This window comes from Amphiura filiformis, chromosome 6 (genome assembly GCF_039555335.1).
Source record: "Amphiura filiformis chromosome 6, Afil_fr2py, whole genome shotgun sequence".
Lineage (NCBI taxonomy): Eukaryota > Metazoa > Echinodermata > Ophiuroidea > Amphilepidida > Amphiuridae > Amphiura > Amphiura filiformis.
Window position 1 is genome coordinate 49,891,253 of NC_092633.1, and position 23,189 is coordinate 49,914,441.

A 23,189-nucleotide genomic window follows, 5' to 3' on the forward strand; every position below is an offset into this window, starting at 1 on the left:
TGCCAAAATAGCAGTGTCCATTTTGCGATTCGTTTCCAAAACACACATATCAAAATGTTGCTTCTTAAAAATGTTGACAAGGCTGTTACATTTTTCCTAAACTGAAAAAATCTGTTTTGGAACCATGCTAAGATATAATACAATTTGCCAAGAGTTCCTGTGATGTATAGTGTAGATGCAATTATGAGAAATAGTGCGATGCATACTCGTGTGTTTTGATACACTGTTTGTGTAAGGTACCACAAAATACACTCCGAATTCCTAGAATCTGACAAATTTTTATGGTATCCCTATTCATCTATTATTTAGTAATCGAACTCACAACTTTCCCACACTCAAAAAACATAGAAACACTTGAAATTCAATGTAGATAATAATCCAGATGTCAATTTAGTTACACTCCCTATATTCTTAACATACAGATAGTATACAGCCAAGTTGCAAGAAATAAGAGGAGTAGGACTTGGGTTTCCCGCTATTTTTCATGATATTTTCATTTTAATCACCAATTAGAATGGAGTTTTGCAAATAGTTTTTTGCATGGTGAAATTTTTTTGCATGGTGAAATTATTCTAACAATGTTGCTGATTGGTCCAATTGATAATGAAAACTTCTTTTTGACCAATAGGCAGGTAGTTCTCATAGGGATAACAAATGATGGCCTGTTGTTGATCTTTGTCTTGTTTTTACACATGTAGAGAAGCTACAGGTATAAACAATGATCAAAGACACGCATGCATGTATACCGAAACATTCTTTTGTTATTTACCAAAATAAAACTCTTGAGCTCCATAACATAACATCTTTAAAAGGAAGAAAATAATGGGACATTCTTGCGCAAATCACCACACCGATTAACACGATCCATTCTGGACCAACCAAATCATATCCAGTTCCGGGTATATTTATACATTTATAATTATATTTGAGCTCCTGGATCTGGTCTTGGCGTATTGTATACAGATATTAAGCATAGATCCATATACACTGGATCAAAACTCATTAAAGCAAGAATAGGAAATATACAATGCCCTTACAGGAACCTTTGCATTTTTACACAGGACATTTTGTTCTGTAAGATACACTGTTAGTCTACCTAAATCAAAGAGATATTGGACAAAAAGAAGTCTGGATTCAGAATATCCCATGTGTAATGCTATGGTAAACACCCTATTGGACTGTCATCCATGGAGACTAAAATATCGTAACGTTTGAAATTGATTGACAAAAGCCCGAAATAGACCGATAATTGGCGTCTTGTCAGTTTCAGTGTTACAAAGGTCTGCGCTTGCAATATCGGTACCGTGCATCGCAAGCAGAACAAGTACACACTAAGTGGTCAAAATCATCCTGAGGTACACTATATTTTCCTCCATGAGTGACACACAAACATTGTGGAATCCAGACTTTCACCAAGGTCCACAATAGCCTCATCCCAATGGCATAGTTCAATAACCTCAATTAAACACTCATAGTGCAAAATTTGACCTCAAGTTGTAGAGTATGAGTTTTTGTACCGGAATTTTTATAGGTCATTCAATGAATGTACAAATATATTGGGGTCAATGAATTGTGCCCTGCAGATGAGCATGCTGTGGATCCTAGTGTTTTTGAAGTCAATAGCTCTTTGACCTTAATACAGACACACACACAGATACATATTTCAATAGAAATGATACTCCTTGGATACATTATAGTTCAGCTACAATAAAAAAATGTGTTTCCTGTTGGCTGTGTGAATTTTCGTGGGAACGATTTTACTTATTACATTTCCTAGCTTCATTTCAAGAATCCATCGTAAGTTCGTAACACTTATTGCATCCAACTAAAAATCTCACTGTTCCTTGGATAACTCATTATTAAAAATATCTATTGTTTTTGAAAAGTTCTGAATTTCGTACCTATTCCACTTTGTAATGGGTGCGATTTGAAGCACAATTTACCATTGTGGGAAAACCATGGACAAAAAAGATAACAACCGCGTACAAGCAATCAAAGTCTCAGCATCACCCGATAATGAGGGCCTATTGTTCCATGAAATGCGACAGGCAAAACTGCTACGCACTTATACCGCATACTTTTACAGTCCATCACGATTAGGCACATAATGCTGGCGTGATTGATAGACACGACGCGATCAAACAATCGGCCTTCATGAATATGTGAGAATTCACAGCATACAATGAGACTTTGACTGTTGATACATGGTCTGTAGTAGTCCGTGGGGAAAAACGCACCAAGCATCTTTGTTCTTGGTACACCTACAGGAAACAAATATTTTTATGGTCGTATATACGGGCCAACCCCCTTGCTGTACCATCATTGAATGTACATTTTTTATAGTGTGCGATATATATTAAATATAATACAAGACATGCCATTTGTTTTTTTAATCCAAAGTCTTGGTTATAGAGTTACGAGATGGAGCATTCCTGCTCCTATATATATATAATTACATTTCTTATTTTACACATTTTTTTGTTTGTTTTTAGTTTCCTATTTCCTTCCCCTCCCCCTGTGACCCACAATTTAGCCACAATAATTAACGTTCCCATTGGTTGTGATCGGGAGTCCGGTGCTTCTATGACTGATGCTGGTCACTTTTGGAAGCCTTTTGGCCATGAAGTGATTCAAATGAGTTCAAATAAGCCAGTCACATGTACACGTCCAATTAATACATCTGCATTGAAGCTTTCCATATATATACGTGACATGGTCCCACAAAATCCGAAACATGTCAAGATTTCACTTTTTGAGATTTTGATGTAGCTGTTATGATTAGAAATTAAGATCTAAAATGAAACCAAATTTGTTTTTGTACCATGCATACATTTGAATGTAATGGTCCATGCAGGCCTTAAAATACTTCATTATTGCGGGGCAACTTTTGAAAAGGTCTTAAGGACCCAATTTGACAGTGTTCTTAAAGGCCTTTAGGCTAATAAAAATGAATCGTAAGTTATCATTTGCCCACCAGCATAAAATGTTTTTTTGTCAAAATTGTATTATTTTGAACAACATGCAACTCAGCAGTAAAATCCCTCTATTCCTTCCGATTTTATCACATGTTTCATGTTAACGCCAATACATCACCATGGACCAGTGCAATACAAAGTTACCTAGAATAATGATCAATATAGTGACATCTTTATTGTTAGGCGTCCAATTGGAAAACTAAATGATCCATGTCCATTAGCTGTACCTCAAAGAAAAATTTGCGTCCGCCGACATGTTCTGGGTTTTGCAGGAAATGAGTCACATCTGTTAGTTACCCCTGCCTTCCTTCCCTCCCTGTTTGCCCCACCCCTCCCTCCCCTCCAATGAATTAGCTATCTTCATTTGCAACAGCCACCTGATGATGACTGTTGGTCTTCTGTTAGCTTCACTCCGGGTCTGCTGCCTGTTCTCTCGCCTTGGTTGTTGGCTTGGTCACTCTTTGGAAGCTTCTTGGCTGTAAACAGATATAAAAAAACAATTTCATATACAGTCGAAGGTCTCAAATATACGCCTTAGTTGTCTTTGGAATACACCTTAACGTCTCACATACATCCAAAGGTTTCAGAAATCAGAAATACACCCAAAATGTCTTGGGAAATACATCTCTATTGTGTCAAATACACCCTACGGCCTCACAAATACAGCCAAAATGTCTCGGGAATACAACTATGATGGTTACCAAATTTAGTGTTACTATATGTAGAATTTTTCAACACAAATTTAACATAGCAATGGTATTAGTCCTTCATTTGGTTAATTTTGAATGTAAACAGGAGAAATGGAGGAGGCAAATCACAGATTTTGGCCACATGTAGTATGGTTCTTCCTGGACAACCTGTAATGTACCGATCCTCGATGGGGGGGTGGCACTGGCCCCTTTTGGCCACGCCACTGGTAGTATCCAATGTTAGCTTGCATTTGACAGTATCTCATATATCTTACCTATTGCCAAGAAGATATCATTAACATTCATTGCAGTTTTGGCTGAGGTCTCCATAAAGAGTAAACTGTTTTCCTCTGCGTATGCTTGGGCTTCCTGAAATACAATAAAAACAAACAATATCAGGTCACGTCACTACGTCAGTCACCATTGCTAACATTGAAAATGGAAAAGTGCAATGCTCTTCATTTGTAATACCATACATGTATGTATCCAAATACAACACAATCCGATTCCATTTGATAGTAAGTGGACCAACCTCTACAGCCGTTTTTCCTTGGACATAGTTCTAATGTGACGATTAAATGTAATCATGAAAATCGGGTCCTTTTGAGGGGTAACTGACCAAGCAGAAATTTTCATCTATTTATGAGTATGATTGATCAACTGATATCAATCAAAATGCAAGTTGTTTTTACAAACACTTTCTCACAAGTTCTTTTAAAATGAAGTGGCTTTGCTTCAAGAATGGAAGTATTTTTCATTTTATTTAAAACACTTGTCCTTTATCCCAACCAGAGATATGCCCTTTTAAGAGACAATAACTTCAATTAATCACTAGTTCAGTGACAAGAATTATTAACCAAAGAGTAAACAAAATTCAATTACAAATTGATTCGGATATATATAACACTGATAAATTCCAAGTTCCCAGATGAGTCGAGAGATGACCTTGGGTTGTAAACAGCTGAGTATTGTTAAAATTTTTATTATTTATCTTTTTTTGAGTTCAGTTTTTGCAAGGCCCTTTTGAAATGGATCCTGTAATTCAAAATGCCACTATTTTATGTTCACGGGTAGAATTGATTCTGCATGTCTTATCTTGTAAAACCCATGAAAAGAAAGAAAAGAAATGTTTTACTGCACAAACAGTAGCATTTTTAGAGGGTAAAAAAATATCCCTAAAAATTAAAAATAACAAACACCTGTACAAGTCTCCAGCAATCATCACAACCTTGTAACCGGATCAAGGCTATAATATTCAAATAGGCCTTTTGTTTCATGCAATTGATAATAATGTGTGCAAATGTTTGCATTAGCAATCGAAATAATTAAGGGCACACACGACCATACCATGTGCAGAACATTGAAAAACAAACAACCATTGACAAGGTCATGTTTATATACTCCCATTGGGGCTCACACTTCACTTTTGGATCAACTTGACCGTTATCACTAGGATCCACACTATGCTCATCTACCAGGGCTAAGTCCTATAACTCCAACACATTTGTACATTCATTAAATGACCTTTGAAAATTTGGGTTCAAAAACTCACAACTTGAGGTCAAATTTTGTACTATGATTGTTTTATTGAGGTTATTGAACTATGCCATTGGGATGAGGCCATAGTGTATCACATTACTGGATCAACTACTTCCTACTCCATCCATTAAGCTTTGATTCATTTGGCAAAACAAAATAATATTTTTCAATTCCAAAAAAATAGTGCTGTATTTTTTCCTGAAATTAGGAGTAATGGTGGGCAATATCACTCCCGGCTCCCAGTGATATTGAATTTAAATGAGTTACATTTAGGCGAGATTGTACTTGCAGATTTTATTTAAAACTCAAGAGTGAACTATTTTAGAACAGGAAGCAATTAACTATGTTTCAGCTGGCAAAACAGAATCATATTTTTAAGGGCTCGAATAGCGACATTTGCACAGTATCACCTGTAGACCTAAAATTTTTAGGTGTTTTAAAAAAAAAAAATGTGTATCTTCAAAACGAAAATCTTCAATTCAAAATTTTCATATGATGGACGTCTTTTCCGCCCAGCTACATACACTTTAAGTACATATCATTCAAACTTTGAGGACTGTTAAATATTAAAAAGTAACAATTTTTAACAATTTGCCATAAAATTTGTATTATATCCGATTAAAAAAAAAAAAAAAAAAAAATAAAAAAAATATTTGAATTATACTGTGAAAAGGTGGTTAACCAACCCCTTAATCAAAAAAAAAAAAAAAAGTTCTGGACTTGGTGCACGTTCATCAATAGTTCGATAGACACTACACAAGAATAGATTAGGAGTGTATTCTTCCGGAATGCTTTTTGAATCTCACACACACAACACATCACACCGACAACTTACCTCGTATTCCACCATCCTTTTGTTAGCCAAATCAGCCTTGTTTCCAGACAGTGCTATAACAATATTAGGACTAGCTTGTCTTTGCAATTCTTTTACCCAATTTTTGGCTCTGGTGAATGTGTCCTAAGAAGAAATAAACAAAAAATAAATTGAAAAATGTTATTCACGGTTGTTTGATTGTGATCATTTCAATTAATTCTAACAAAACATTACATAATTTTCAATTCTAGACCAAGAGCTATGACACTAATATATGTGTACATATGTTTGTTAGATTCTACCGGTATTTTTAACTTTTCGTCATTCGTCATCGTTTCCTGCCTTTTTGTGGTAATTTTTTTCTATTAATTGTACATTTTGTGTGCAAATTGGGCACAATATATATTTAAAATTTAATTTAGCCCAAGAATAATGAGTTATTCCTTTCCTTTCATGATAAAAAGTAGTTTGAAAATTCCCTTGCTATATGTTTCTCATTTGCTTGTTTAACTTTGCTTACAAATGAATAGTTCTACATGCCATCAAACAACTGTAACTTGTGAATGCTATATTCTACTTCGCTTTCCATTCAAATACACCAAGCTTTGCATATCAACAGGGGCGTCTATTCTTCCGTTATTCGCCCCCAAAGGGGAGGGAATAATCTTACCCCTTTGGGGAAGAATTTTGTGTTTTGAAAAAGAAAAAAAGGAGAGGAAAAGAAAACAGAAATCAACAGGATTCAAGGAAGATTTTTTTAAAAAGAGAACTAATTTGGGCAAAAAGTATATAACTGAAGCATGAGATAGATAGTCACTGGCTGGCAGTGACTGGTCTACAGGGTAGGTGAATTCATCAAGTGTCATTTGGGGAAGAATTATAATGGATACATAGCATTAGCTATGCCTTTTACCTTGCCTTTTACCTATTCCCATCCCCCCAAAAATACTTTGAGGGAAACCAGGGAATGCTTTAGCCCAAAACAAAACAGGGAAGAGTTGGGTCAGTAATCAGGGTTCACAGTTTGCTCTCAAATAAACGGGTCCACCTTTTTATGCTGGACCCATTCAGATCCCATTTAGTTGAAATTTGCGGGTCCCAAATTGATTTTTGTGGGTCCAAATTGTACTTATGTACGAAACTTCAGAAACACCGGAAATGTATTTTCAGTACTGGCATAAACGATAAATATGAAAGTATGCGAATTCACCACCCAAAACTTACCAAAGTCGAGTCAAATTACTGGGTAAAAGAGACTTTCCTTGATCGGCCGACTTTCACATAAAGAACTACAATTACTACCTAATAACATGCACTACTTTAATCATCTAATTATTTGGTTATTTTGTTATATTTGCTCGGTTGAAATATACAACTACCGCAAAAACGTGTTTTTGCGATGTCACAGGAATTGACCCTGTTTTGTTGACAGTATTATTGTAACATAATATTTGCACGATCCGAAAAAATATCGCAAGTCAACCTCTTCCACAGTTCCCCTCGTATCACTGATCAAATATCTGTGCATTAAATAGCGATGAGGTGTGTATCATGTTGCAGCGATATTTGTAATTGTACATGTATGTAATTTATGAATGAAAAGTTGTTTAAAAATGTGCTGTGAGCCGATTGAGAGCTGGGTTATCGCACAATGACGATCTATGATGACATTTTCTATTTCTTGGATGGGATTTTTTCCGGGTCCAAGAACAGCCTGCTGGACCCATTCAGGTTACATAATCTTACTTTTTCCGGGTCCAGTGAGTTCAAAAAGCGTCCTGGACGCGAAAACGCGATAAACTGTGAACCCTGTCAGTAATGCTTCCCTGTCTGGGCAATGGTGACTAGTGGTCATACTAGCGATGATGTATCATAGCGATGTTTTTACATATTTGTTGTGGGACCTGAGAGTACATCAGACATATCGAATTGCATTTTGAATACAAGGAATGTCCTTCTGATATCAAATAATTTTTTTTTTAATTTGCGATATAATACACATGTTTTGATATTTTTGAAATTTAACAGTCCTCAAAGTAAATTGTATAAATCTAATGATATACATATGTACTTAAAGTGTATGTAGCTGGGATGAAACGCTGTCCATCGTATGAAAATGTTGACCTTTTGTATTGAATATAAAGATTTTTTTCCCAAAACACCAAAAAATGTAGGTCTTTTGGGAAAAAAAATGTATATCTTCAATATGAAAGGTCACAATTTTCAATTGATGGACGGCTTTTCATCCCAGCTACATACACGTTAAGTACATGTCATTAGATGTATAAAGTTTGCTTTGTCTTTGAGGACTGTTAAATATTCAAAATATTCAAAATATCAAATTTTAATAATTTGCCATAAAATTTGTATTATATCGCGAATTTCGAAAAATCAAAATTATTTGATATCATCAGGACATTCCTCATATTCAGAATACAATTCGATATGTCTGATGTGCTCTCAGGTCCTACAAAAAATACTGTGCAAACATTCCTATCTGATTCCTTAAACCCTTTTGTTGTAAAAACTTGATGAATAAAAGTACTACGTAAAGACCTTTTCCTGAAGGAAACCTTTTGATTTTCTAACCCATGCATCATGTTTTTGAGACCTTTCTCTTTTTGAGACCTTTTTGAACCATTTGGCCTCACATATTGCATTGCAAACTATTAATATTGATCAAAACAAAAGGTACATTAAGATATATTCCAAATACTTGTAGCAATAAATCCCATTTAGTATAATATGTATTCCAAGTAAAACAGCATTGTCTGAAGGAAACCTTTTGATTTTTTAACCACGCATCATGTTTTTGAGAACTAGTAGCGATCAATCTTATTTAGTTTAATAAATTAATATGCATTCCAAGTAAACATGGTTGAACAGAATATTTTCTGAAGGAAACCTTCACATTTCTAACCATGCATCATGTTTTAAGGCTTGTACTCAATATCTTTTCCTTTGGTGTCTTTTATTTTACCAAATTTTATGGTAAATGACAGTATTTTACTGAAAATTACCCGGTAAAATACCAGGGGTTTATTTTACTTACCGATTTAGAACACTGCCTATGGGAGGTAACAAGAAAAATGAGGAAAAGTACATGTAGATAGCAACCAGCATATTAAATGTTCCCTTTCGGGTCCATTTTTGTGGGATTCCAGTTAGGGAAGAATCTGGGGAAGGATGTGACACACCGTGGTAGGGTGAGGGAATAATTTAGATTTCCTGGAAGAATACACACCCCTGCATATCAAACTGAAAAGTGCTGTAAAATAGCAAATTTTGTTCCACTTTATATTTGTGGTTAAATTAATATCACACCAGCTGTGCAAGATGCAAATTAAATGTCATAATCATACATGTAACTACTGATACAGGAAAGTATACAATCTCCCACATGCTATTTTGCTTTTGTTGTTGGCTGTGTAAAATATATGCAATTACAGAATTTCTCTATAAGCAATTACATCATTTAAGGTGGTACTGCACCCCTTGATAAATTTGTGACTATTTTTGCATTTTTCTCAAAAATAATAACACTGGTACCAGGTAACAAAAGTTATGTATATTATAGGGGCAAGGAATCCAGTTACTACACTTGAATTTCAGTGACTCAAGACAAGGGGTATGTTATTTATGATAAGAAAAGAGGTACTGTTAGAATGTACCTCATTTCTTAACATATATAATGAACCCAGGGTTCCCGTTAAGGATTTAAAAATGTGCGTCATGTGTGACGCAAGTTTGCTGCCAAGGTTGAAAAACTTGCGTCCAGACATATTTTTGTGCGTCCATCTGAAATTCACGATCAATCATACCGGGAAACGCCGCGGAATTTCATGATCAGAACGGCAGCCCCTTGTTGCTAACACACGTACCCGTACCCCGGGTCTACACTTCATCAAATGTTGATTGTAAAATAAAATAAAAGTGCATTTTCGCCGTGATATTCCATCTCCAGTCGCTATGATAATTTTTCTCATTTCTGTGTCAGTTTTGGTCGGAAACGTGGTCAGAAACAGCTGCAAAAACATGCGCAAATTTTCGTACTTTTACTTCCGGGTTTCTTTAATTTTAAAACGTGTTGCTGATGATATAAAAGCTAAAACACGCGCTGCCACAAATAATACAAAATAAAAATTCCTTTAAAAAAGGAATGGGGCGCCCAATGTGAGCTGGACGGGATATGATGATCAAATACGAGAGAAATGCTTCATGGAATGAAGCTTTCGTGTCAATTTGCGATTATGTGGGGTAAGAGTTCTTTTTTTTTCGGTCCTATTGTAGTGAGGATATTGCTTTGGATATTGAATATTGTTGAATTTTGTTATGCAGGGCCTAGGGTATATGATGGATAGTATAGAAGATATAAATAAGTAAGCTCCCCTCTAGTTATCTATACACTCATTCTTGTCACACGACGAGTTTCGACAAAGTCATGTAAACGTAATTTCGTTTTTCACCCGACCTCCGTCCACAAACAATCCTGAAATGTTGAAAACCTGGGGTCAGCGCACTCATGCCAGTTTATCCTAAGGTATACTTTGTGTCTTTTGTAGCCAACCCTGTGGCTAAGAGAGGCTAGGAAATACTTCAACTAATACAAAAAAATCATACCCTCCTTTCATATCAAACAATTCCAAGAAATTGACAGGCCTGAATCAAGGGTAAGATCGATCGTTATTCTTCATGAAGCGGGCACAGCCCATTTTATGTTATTAATTCTGCTAAAAATAGTAATTAATAAATAACAAAATTACGTCATAATTATGACTTTAAATCGGCCATAGAACTCTATTTTAAGCGGACAAAATAGCCATTGGGGTTTCTTTCACTTTACCTTGCTAGGAACCCTTCCCAGCAGTTAGGCATATTACAATAAATATTATTTCATTCAGCATTTTGGGTAAACACTAACAAAATGATGTAGGCCTAAATTATTGCTACATTATTGCTTTAAACTGCCCAACAACGGTGAACCACGAGTTAAAAGTCGCCTAATTGGGCTACCATATCGCGGGGTTGGCAACTCGGGTTGCAAATACACTTCTGACCTTCAACACAATCATGTCTTTCGAATTTATTCCTTTCTCTGCTGAGCAGAATTGAAATTTGTTAATTAATGTTTTTTATCAGAGATAGTCACCACAAAGATACTGAGCTGTGTTCTAATATTTTGGTCACAATCAGTTAGCAGTGAAGCGCATAAACCAATTAGTGATTTCATGATTGGTCAGTGGTTGTTTTGTTCAGTGGCGGATCCAGAGCAGTCAGAGGGGGGGCCCAATTTTTGAAAAAAAAATGTAAGTAATGGCCGCGAAGCGGGCATCCCGGAGCGCGTGCGCGACGCAGGGGGGTGTCTGAGGGGGGATGTGCCCCCCTCAGAAGTTAGAAACTTTTGGAAAATGTAGACCCATTTGAAGCCATTTGGTGGACCATTTTGTCAGTATTATTGTGTAAAATTTTAGTTTGAAAAAGCCTAAAATTTGAGAAAAACAGCCCAATTGAAGCCATTTGTGGACAAGTTTTGACTTTTATTGTGTGAATTATTGCTTTATAATTATGTACCAATAAAGTTGACGTTGCGCAGAGGGGTGTCTGAGGGGATGTTCTCCCCCTCAGAAGTGAGAAAATTTTGTAAAATGAAGGCCTAATTGAAGCCATTTGGTGGACTATTTTGCACTATTTATTGTGTAAAATTTTATGTTTCAAAAGGCGAAAATTTATGAAATGAAGGCCCAATTAAAGCCATTCGTGGACAAGTTTTAACCTTTATAAATAAATTACCCGATATTGCTTTAGATGTAAACATAAAGTTGGGCACACAGGGGGTGTCTGAGGGGGATATGCCCCCCCTTAGAAGTGAGAAACTTTTGCAAAATGAAGACCTAATTGAAGCCATTTGGTGGACCATTTTACACTATCATTGCTTTTAAAACAAAAAAGGGCCCGAACTCGATTTGTACAATTTTAAATGTAACACTAACACTTTATAGGGCCTAAGACTTGAGATTCGCAATTAAAGCATGCATGGTGTTGAATTGAAGTCGGCTCGGAGTCCGTTTTAATAGGCCTACTGACTTTGGTGACAAAGTGTGACGGGCCCTACATATCGGTGGGCCCGCCGTAATTTTCACATGCTTTTAAGCAGAGGACCGCCATCAAGCAAACTAATCACTAGACTGACCCGACTTCGATTTAGGCATGGGCCTACTATACGTGCAATTTAACCTTTTCCCTTCTCCTTTTCTCCCTTTTTTTCTTTTTTTTCTCCTTTTCTCCTCTTTCTCTTCTCTTCTCTCCTTTCCTCTCTTTTTTTTTTTTTTTTGGGAGGAGGGGGGGGCCAGGCCCGGGCCCCCCTGAATCCAGCGCCTGGTTTTGTTTGGTTGAAGGATTAGGTGTGCAAAGGTCACGGCCCTGTTGCTACTGCAATCACTATGGATCACAATGGCCTCATTCCAGTGGCATATTATCAATAACCTCAATTAAACAATCATAATGCAAAATTTGACCTTAAGGGGTACTACACCCATTGATTTTTTTTTTGTGCATTTTTTTTGCATTTTGTGAAGAAATTACAAAAAAAAATGGACAAAGTGGTATGCAAAATGAAGGGCAAATCTTCTCGTTTTATTGGTGGCATCGGTATCAACGTAGCTTACATGCTTTTAAAAGTAGAAGCCAAAAGGTGGTACATCACTGATGATTTAAATTCACTTCATTTTGGAAAGCTTAATATCAACGGATTTCGTTAAAATTTTGGATATGTGTTGCTAACACGTTAGGGAAATAAAGTTGATATGTAAAATGGGAATAAGTGGTTCCTGATTTCTTTTATGACTTCATGAACTTGGTGCTCCACAACTATCAAAAAGGAACTGGTTAAAATGCTTCTATTTTCAAAGTTGAGCTATATTTTGTATTTTTAACTTGCGACATTATTTCACTGAAACTTAATTAAGCCATAGGTAACAGGTAACCACAACCATACTACAGCAATGTTGAAAAAATTTGTATTTCTTGTCACCTATACCACCATATTGGCTAGTTTTCCGTAAGCTTATCTTTTGTGATTTTGGTAACTATTTTATATTTATTTGTGAAATCCATCTCAACTAGGCATTCTAAATTGTACTCACCATTTACATCCCAAGGTATATTAGTATATCCACCTTGCACTTCTCGATATATATCCAGTTAAAGACAGAATATCAAAATTATTCCTCATTATGATACATTTTGTATCACAGACTCTCACATGTGTATTCAAAATTGATGCTTAAATTTGACCTGAACCAATTGACCTATAACCTGACATACGGTGACCTAATAGCCTTTTCTTCTCCTAACAACACATCAATAACAACATCAATATCAAATTGACTAATGACTATGCATCTATTGTGTAAGTGTTTATTTAATTTATTCAGTGTTATATATTTTGCAAGCACCATTAGATTATCTATAGAGAGTATAACAAAGGATTTAATGTATTCTATTCATGTACCCTACTTGAACATGTTGAAAAGAATAAATTATGGTTTGTTATGAAACACGCATCTGAGTTACCAGGATACGGTAAACAAAAAATATATAGGGCTAAAATGACTTACTATACAATGGTTTAAAAGCACCTTTTTTATTTATTTTTTTAATTTTTTTTTTATTTCACATGATCCGTGCATATATCGCCTCGCTATAAATGAAAAAATATTTTTTTAGACCAATCAAACCAATATATATGGGTGTAGTACGCCCTTAAGTTGCAGAGTATGAGTTTTTGTACTCACATTTTCAAAGGTCATTCAATGAATGCACAAATGTATTGGGGTTAAAGAACTGTGCCCTGATAGATGAGCATGTTGTAGATTCTTCACACTGTAAACAACTAGTTTATGTGCAAACATGTTCAAAACATACATAATTAGAATAGTCAAATGTCACCGTCTATCGGGTTCTAAGAGGCGGTAAACTGCAGTTTAAACCATACCTTACCATACAAAGGTCACGGTGTATTTGGTGTTTTTATAAGTCCATTAGTTTTGTATTTGGCCCATTTCACGGTTAGGCGCCACTTTTTGATTTTCAACGTATCTGGCCTGGTGTGTAAAAAATAATGGGGTTACAGAATTGACTGTTGGTGATTTTTCATTGTCTCTGTATAGCCTACCTCCACTAGCTTAATCGGCCTTTCTGCTTTTATCTTTCAGGGCGCACAGGGGTCAGAAGTGGTCAAAAACCACATTTTACTAGCAACCTAAAAAGAGACATTTATTTTCCAAAGCTGTCACTTTTAACTATGTTGAGCCTACCAGCTGCTTTTGTTGTTTTTATGTAATGAACAAGTTGCACTATACAGCCATACATGAACAAAGTAGTAGTTGTCAGTTAAACTAGCATGAGAACCATTTAAATTTCTGAATTCGGATGTGACATTTTCCGTTCACATCTATGTACCTTATTCAATGTGGAATAGATCGACTAATACTTTACATGAATGGCAAACTAGTGTGTTTTAGTAAAGTTCAGAGTCTTGTTACTATTTGTTGAACAAATTACACTTGTTGCTCTTAATACGTAGATACAGCGATATTTTGAATTTTTGCCAACAAATTCCGTTCACAATTTTGTCACATCCGATTAATTTTCCAAATAGTATAATTTATTAACAAATAAGTGGCAGAATTTGTTCTCCTTGATTTTAAAAATCTCCTGCTATAAGCTATCTAATGACACCATTTAATGAAAACTCCTTCATCAACTTAGCTTGCAGATGTCATTTCAAAGTTTCCGTTCACATGTGTCACATCCATGGTACCTGTCACATCCAAAATAGTTTCTTCAAAGAACTAAGACAGGAATGGGACTAGAATGCCAGTTTGAAGTTATTTCATTACAGGTTTGTAGGGGATCAAAAGGCACAATAAGTTTTTAATTCAGCATGCCTTCTTTAATTGTGACAGGAGATTCAAAAAGCTTCAATTTCCGTTCACATGTCACATCCTCAAAATTAGTAGTTTGTAGGCCAAAATACTTAAACAACATGATATTTGACTTTCTAAAATAGGTTTATTATTTCATACATGTCACATATGATTATTTCATGGCTTTGTTGTTGTCTTTTAGGGGACAGTTTTGTATACAATTTACAGAAGCGGATGTGACATTTTCAATTGTGAACGGAATATTTCAGTATTATAAACATTTTGCTTGGCAAAAATATAAAGGGTCAGGAAAAACATTTTAGCATTGCTCAATTCAATAGAATCTATCAAAATATATGTGTTAGAAGTGCTTTAAAGCTTATATTTTGACAAGCAAACTGTTTATAATAATGAAATATTCTGTTCACAATTAAAAATGTCACATCCACCTCTATAAATTGTAAACAATGTTTTAAAATGAACACTAACACAGGTTAATATGTTTCAATATATCCCATTTAATTTACTGAGTGTGTGAAAACTCTTTGAATCATTATTTTCTGAAACATACTCTGCTTTACAATGTGTGGTTTCCGTTCACATTGACATCTGTCACATCAAAATTGCACAAACATAAGAATCTTGAATTTGACCTGTGCTTTCAAACTGGCTGATATTATTTGTGAACACTACCCATATTATGACCATCAAAGCTGTGAAATATCAGAGTCATTCATTGATTATTAAAAATTTTGAGTAAACCTTTTCATGTCAATTTCCCTTTTTTACCACAAAAATTACATGTAAGTGGCCATAAATTTGTCATTACACAACAAAATTTGCCCAAATTTGGTCAGAAGAGAGCCTATGACATACTTGTTTATTTTAAATATCTATTATATATGTATTGGACAGTAAAAGTATAAATATTCACTACTCAATATTTATCAAATTTGTTAAAAAATTACATAACATGAGATAATAAATTATAATTTTCTTCAAGAAGTAGAGAGATTTAAGCTGGGAAATGATATTTTTATGAAAATCTGGTCTTATGTGGAAAAGAAAACCCCAATTAAATGAAATTTAATCCATTTTGAAAATTTCAAGTTTTTTTCACCAAAAGTGGCGCCTAACCGTGAAATGGGCCATTTTTAAAAACAAAGAATATACGCACAACATTTTATCCCGTGCACATCAGAAAACAATAACAAAATAAAATCCAAGCATATTGTGGTTTTATTTCTAAGCTGAGCATACTTTTAAGCAAAACAGTTCTGAAGTAAATCTAGCAAGACCGAAATTAGAAGCTTTTTGCAAAGTCAAGCCAAATAATGGGGGATGCCGCCGTAGCGGGCGCCCCAAAAAGGTTATCATTTGGATTTTGTCTTTAAAATTGCTTTTATTCATCGTAACAATAATACTAATAAAGGAAACGTAGATTATTTATGAGAAAATAAACTTAAAAGATTAAAAACTGAATATTGTCAGCTTGTGATAAATAATTAAATAAACAGCAACTGCACGGTAGCCGCACGTCATCAGTCCAGCAAGCTTTGTAAACAAAGCATCAATGGGGACTTTCCCATCAAACAGCGATCGTCACGGAAAGCTTGCAAAAGTGCACGATTTCCTGACGTTGCATTTACAAATATTGCAGAATTTACTACAATTCTTAAGCAGGTGGTCAAAATTTTGGGGCTTTTATTATCTTAAAAATATAAAAGAATAAAAATGTCTTATTTTTATCATCAATTAATGATTACATTTCGAAGTTTTGTTTGCGTCCACGTGCATGTGATATGGATGCAAACTACTTGATTAGCCATGTGAACTTGCGTCCAAATTTGTAAAATACGCGTCTGGACGCAATGACGCACACTAACGGGAAGCCTGAATGAACCACTTGTCTTGAATCACTGAAATTCCTTGCCCCAATAATGTACATAATTTTGTTACCAGTGTGTTGTTATTTTTGATGCAAAATTAGTCACAAATTTATCTGGGGTGTAGTACCACCTTAATTTCAACTGATATTTCCAGCCACTTACTTGATTTGTGATATCGTAGACTACAATTGCTGCCTGTGCTCCCCTGTAATACATGGGTGCCAAACTGTGATACCGCTCTTGCCCTGCCGTGTCCCAAATTTCAAACTTGACCGTTGTGTCGTCCAAACATACTGTCTGTGTTAGGAAAGCGGCTGCAAAAGAAACACACACACTTTTTGTCATTGCATCTAGTTTTAAAAGCTTCAAGTTCAAAAAGACAAACAAGAATGATAATCACGGCCCTCTATTGAAAATCATGTGCTGTGATTTGTCAAAATACATCATGTGATATAAGCACTGTGCTCTGATTGGATAGAACGCAATAAATCTAGCACATTCTGCGCAGAGCAACCATGCAAGGTCACATGGACAATTTTCTCCCAATATGCGATGTCGCTTGCGCTGTGGATACGCATGCACCTGACCTCAATGTAAACTACTTCAAATATTAGGGGAAAAAGTGTAATTTTCTATTTAAATCATACTATTTTTGAGGTTAAAGAAAAGAAATGAAGGTTGCCGCATTATCCACAGTGTGCAGTATGTGGGGTTTGAGCCCCACACTTATTATAGCGGTCCGAAAATAAGTTGTCTTTAGATAATGAGTACAGTAAACACCGGGTGTACAATATAAAATATTTTTGCGAGACAAATTTCTAAAATAAATTTACGTAATTATGTTTACGTGGGCTGCACACTATAATATCCTACACCCAAATAACGTGTATTTGGCAGACAAAATGTTTAAATAATGGGTTCTGCTCATCAGCAATTGAGTTATGTTTTTACTAGGCCTGGCATTTTCGGCTAATTTTGTACCCGGGTACCCGGCGAAAAAAAAAAAAAAAAATTTCAAGATGTTTTGTATTTTTAATATGAAAATTGATAATTTGTATTCATGTCATACTCTATTAATGATTTCAAAATGCATTGAATTTGAATGCATTTTGAAATCATTAATAGATATGACATTTTTAAATCAACCATGAATGATCCTAGCGTTTAGGTCTAGGTCCGGGGACACTACAAAACCGAAAAAAAAAAAAAAAAATTTTAAATTTGGTACCGGGCAGGGTATTGTAATCTCGGCGGGTGCCGAATACCACTACCAAAAAATACCAGCCTTAGTTTTACTACCCTGGACAGACACATATTTGGGTGTAAAGGATAGGGCACCCCATTTACTTCCCTCTAGAGTTACTTCTCTTGGTTAACACTTTTTGTACATACAGTAAAAATCAGTATTTTCAATGGTTTCTATGGATGGGTGCATTAAGTTTCATGACTAATATTCACATGATCACCAGTAATGTAAGTATTTCAACATTTAATGATTCGATGATCCGTGCAAATTTCAATGAGTCATACCCAAAAATGTCTTTTCAATTTTGTAACAATGAGAATTATAGGTCAGGATTCATGGGTGGTTATACCATAAAAACTGCAAATTCATGTACACACAAAAACAGCAGAATTTTGACAACAGAATTGATGTAGGACCAATTTGGAAAAGCCTCTAGCAACTTTTTTCTATGTCACCAATGGATGCTACAGCTCAGTTTACTGTGTACCCTGCGGGGCAAGATGATTTCCACCCTGAACAATCTTGGCATTCCCCAAATAATATCGGCCCACACCACCCGCACCGGGACACTAAAAAATTTAGCGGTGTCTCTTCTTCCAGAAAATCAAAATTATATTATTCCCTCGCCATACCACGCTTTGTCACATCCTTACCCACATTCTTCTCCAATTGGAATCCCCCAAAAATGGACCCACAGGGAAAATTTTTTATGCTGGTTGCTATCTACATGTTAATCAATACAGGGTAAGTCCATATGATATCAAGGAGGTCCCCACCTGACCCCCTCAGATTTGCTTTATATTTTAGTCATATGTTGTACCTGTAAAAATATTAAAAACCTGCAAATTTGAGGTCTGTAGCTCTTACGGATTTTCTGTGGCAGCCATTTAAAGTTGGAGTATGGGGGTCTAAATTTGGATTCAAAAGTTGCCCTTTAAATAAATGTCATCTTTGGGAGTCTGTGACTTCTTTACAAAATAAGAGAGAGGTCTGAAACCTTGTATACACATTAACTGCATGCCCAATTTGTAAAAAAATAAAAAAAAAAAAAAAAAATCTGTAATTGCGCGTTGTGTCACGGGGTCATTAAATATGCAAGAAAAAATGTAATGTTTTTGTAAACTGGCAAGTTTAGCCCCTCTAAATTCACATTTTTGTCAGATTCATTATTTTTTGTTGTCACTGATGCTAAATATAGGATAAATACAATACATGTATCCAAAAAATTGAGGTCACAACTCATTCACATTTCGAACAGCGCCCTCACGAAGATGAAATTTATTGCAAATTCAACATTTTCAGGGGGTCCAAAGTCGATGTGGTCCACCTTCAAAATTTATAAAACATTTTTTTTATATGACTACTAGTCTTAAATTACAACTTTGCAAAGTCCCAGTAATTGTCTAGGTTGACTTCATATAAAACGACAAGCCCCATACCCCAACTTTAAATGGCTGCCACAGAAAATCCGTAAGAGCTACAGACCTCAAATTTGCAGGTTTTAATATTTTTACAGGTACAACATATGACTAAAATATAAAGCAAATCTGAGGGGGTCAGGTGGGGACCTCCTTGATATCATATGGACTTACCCTACATGTATCAGCAGTAAACTACTTCATCAAAACATGATTTGAATTTACACACCCAAACCTTCAAATCCTGATTAAGACCCTGATGTCATGTGTACTTTTCCTTACTTTTCTTGTTCCCTCTCTTCCCTGACTGAATATTTGTCAGACCCAGTTTTTACAAAGAATAAAGGCTAATTGTACATGTAGCTTATTTGCCCCAAATTAGTATACAAATATTAACTGTCTACGAGTTGCAGTGTATTTTACCCATACGAAAAATCATTCCGTAAGGACCGTACCGTGCATGCACAGATCACAGACAGTGACGCAATCAACCAATCAGCAGTTGGAAAATCGTTAACCCAATGACGTCATCGCTGCATTTTCATTGATAAAATTCAGAATCGTTCAAAATCACGAGTTTTTAATTGCAAATATTTAATTTTTGTAATCATGAATGTCACTGTCTATCTCAAATTAACATCGTGTATTATCGTAGCGTTGAAGCTTGTAAGGCGGATCCGTTGCAAATTTGGCGGATCTTTTGTTTTTTGTGACATTAAAAATCCATCTTTCGCATGGCCGCTGTGTGTGTGTGTGTGTGGGAACGGGGTTCAGCTATGCACGCGCTGCATGCATAAACACTAGTACTGCTGACTGCGTGTACCAATCGTAGCAGGGTGTAAAATATACAACAAAGTCAATGTTTAATCTCAAATACGTTATTGGGTAAATATAAGCATTTGAATAATTTAACAATAATTTGAATCTGAAAAATAAATGAACATGAAAGTTAATGAGTGATTTTACAACATATTTGACTGTTGGATAAATATGGGTGCTGCAGCTTTGGAGCTAAGGCAATATGGCGCATTACTTTGAAGTTGGTAATGGGTAAATTACACTGTGTGAGTGTGATGGTCGAACAATACATCTTTCACCGAGTGATTATATTTTGACCATTACACAAATTTAAGACAGTTAATATTTGTTTAATACTTCACATTTTGGGGTCCACCCCATAACTAAATCGGCGAGTCCAAGAGTCAGCGCTTACGGCTTTTGCGCAGGCGCACTACTGGCAGAGCACATGATGGTAAAGACTATCACACGGAGAGGGTGATAGTAAAAATGATAAACGGTAATCAACCAATGAACTGTCTAGAATTTATGTATGAGTGATATAATAATAATTATTGTATGGTAGGGCTGCTAGGAATACGCAATTGCATTATTGGCGGCGCAATTTGTGTATTTTGGCTCCAATTTTGGGGATATTTGTTAGAGTCCCATGACCTAGAGCGAGGTACTGCAATCATTTGTGGATGATAGATTACAGTACTTCACTACTAGGTCAAGGGACTCTCAAATCCCTACCCCCCAAAAAAATCAAATTTTGTTTATTTTTAGATTTTACTTTTTTTTACGGATTTTTGTGTTTTGGGGACGGATTTTTGTGTTGGGGGGAAATCGTGGTGAGCTTTTGCCCTCCAAAATCGCGTATTCCTAGCAGCCCTACCATATATGGCCTAAATATAACAAACCTGAATACTATTACTATTAGGTATTCTGAATTGTAATCTTCCTAGTTTTAGGGATTTAATTAAATCAATTAGCCAGGGTGGAGTCCGATTACGATATGCCAGCTCGAGAAATGCGGGCTCATGATATGCTCTTTCCCGCTGAAGTTTGCGAAAACCTATCAGGATTGTATTTCTGATTGATAACACTGTCAGTTTTAAATAATTAAAGATACAAACATAACCTTTTTAAATATCTACATTCACATGGTTTTGGTAAAAATCCAATTGGGGGTGCAAGTATATCAGTGGTGCAACTGTGCATCATGGTAAGTTTTCTGAGGGGCAAGACAAAATAAATCCTGGTGGAAGCATAGTTAACTATATATTTTCTGAAAGCTTTTGATGTGTGGAGTCTATTTTGTTGTAAAGGCATTTTTTTAAATGTTTACCCTTAAGAATCACCCCTCCCCTACATCAACAACAACTGCGTGTTTGGATTCCTCATGAAATTTCATGTACGGTATTATTTTCCTAATACTAAATAGTAGCATGTTCAGGCACTGAAATAATTAATTCTAAACAAAATGATGCGATTTCCCAAAAATATGCAATGTCCTGCAAAAACCCTTAACTCAAAATGCATGGCCATCTAGGGAAGTATAGTCAAGGATTTGGAACTGAAGCTGAGGTTTAAGGAAGACAAACTTATTTTATTTATTTTATTTTTATTATGCTTCAGTTATAGACTTTCCCCCTTATTTTCCCAAAATTTATTTTTATCTTCCTTGAATCCAGTTGACTTTTTTCTTTTCTCACTTTAAAAAAACACAGAATTCTTCCGCAACAAATGGAAAATCCACCACAACATACGATTTAACTTGTGCTTTATTGCAAGCCGGAATACTGGTTGCTCGACAATTAGGAAGAATATTTGAGAGCCCATTTTCTTTGTACTACACCCCTGCCCAATTTTGTGCATATTATTGCATTTTTCTCAAAAATTATAGAGCATTGGCGACAAGTAAGATATGTATATTATAGGGGCAAGGACTGCAACGGAAATTTTTATTTCAGCACAGACAACAGTTGTGGAGTTACAGTCAAAAATGAGGGAAAACCAATATTTGATCAATAAATCAATAACTGATTGCCTTGAGTTGCTGAATTTTTAGTGCAGTAGTTGTAGTCCTTGCCCCTATAATATGCATATTTTACTTGTCACCAATGTGCTATACTTTTTGAGAGAAATGCAAAAAAATAGGCACAAAATTGGCCAGGGGTGTAGTACCCCCTTAAAGACCCCCTGTTTTTCTGTTAGCTTGGGGCTCCTTCACAAGCTTTTTGACAATATATTAATTAGCAATTGCTCCCCTTCCCTGCTGTACACTACTGTACTGGTGAAATTGGTATCTTGACAACAATTTTGGGCTCCTTCTAGAATTCATTTCTGTATCAGTGCCTGCCAAACAGTTAAAATAGCTTTGCTAGCTGTAAAAACGGTTTTCATTTTGAGGTAAGTACAATTTGGATTTCAGTATGGGATAAATATTTTTATTTGCAACTTTTTTCTTCCTACACCCAAGTAGTTTGCAGCGCGCCGGCCTGATCCGGATTCCGGACCAGTTTTATTTATTTATTTTTTTGTACACTGAACTAGCTTTAAATCCTGATCTGTGAGCAGCCTTTTCATGACCAAATCATCCGATAATATGCCACTGAAAACTAGATTTGCAGCACTGCAACAATAAACACATTTGCGATGTGATCAAGCAAAATGATTGAATGTCATGTCAGGAATATTGATTTTGAGAATAACCATTAAAGCCATATTATAACATTTGCTGAGGAGGACGCCCTCACTGATTTTTTAAAATTCGTTTTTTACACAATTATATTGTACTTTATTAAACCAATATACCCTGCAAAGACTCTGGGTGGTGTAGTTTTGTCAAAATCCGAGATATTGAAATTTACGATGGAATTATTAGTCGAACGCATACACTTTTTTTTTTA

The 23,189-nt window shown here is 35.5% G+C and overlaps 1 protein-coding gene across 1 annotated transcript in view; it reads right to left on the reverse strand.

The window, feature by feature from the left end:
- Positions 1-692: 692 nt before the first annotated feature.
- Positions 693-23,189, reverse strand: part of LOC140155549 (ras-related protein Rab-5B-like) — a 28,782-nt gene continuing 6,285 nt past the window's right edge. The window contains exons 3-6 of the mRNA XM_072178429.1: positions 16,996-17,147; positions 6,039-6,161; positions 3,940-4,033; positions 693-3,451 (exon numbers count right to left, since the gene is read on the reverse strand). Of these exons, the coding sequence (XP_072034530.1) occupies positions 3,336-3,451; positions 3,940-4,033; positions 6,039-6,161; positions 16,996-17,147 (485 nt within the window). The 3' untranslated portion in view covers positions 693-3,335. The remainder of the gene's footprint in view (positions 3,452-3,939; positions 4,034-6,038; positions 6,162-16,995; positions 17,148-23,189) is intronic.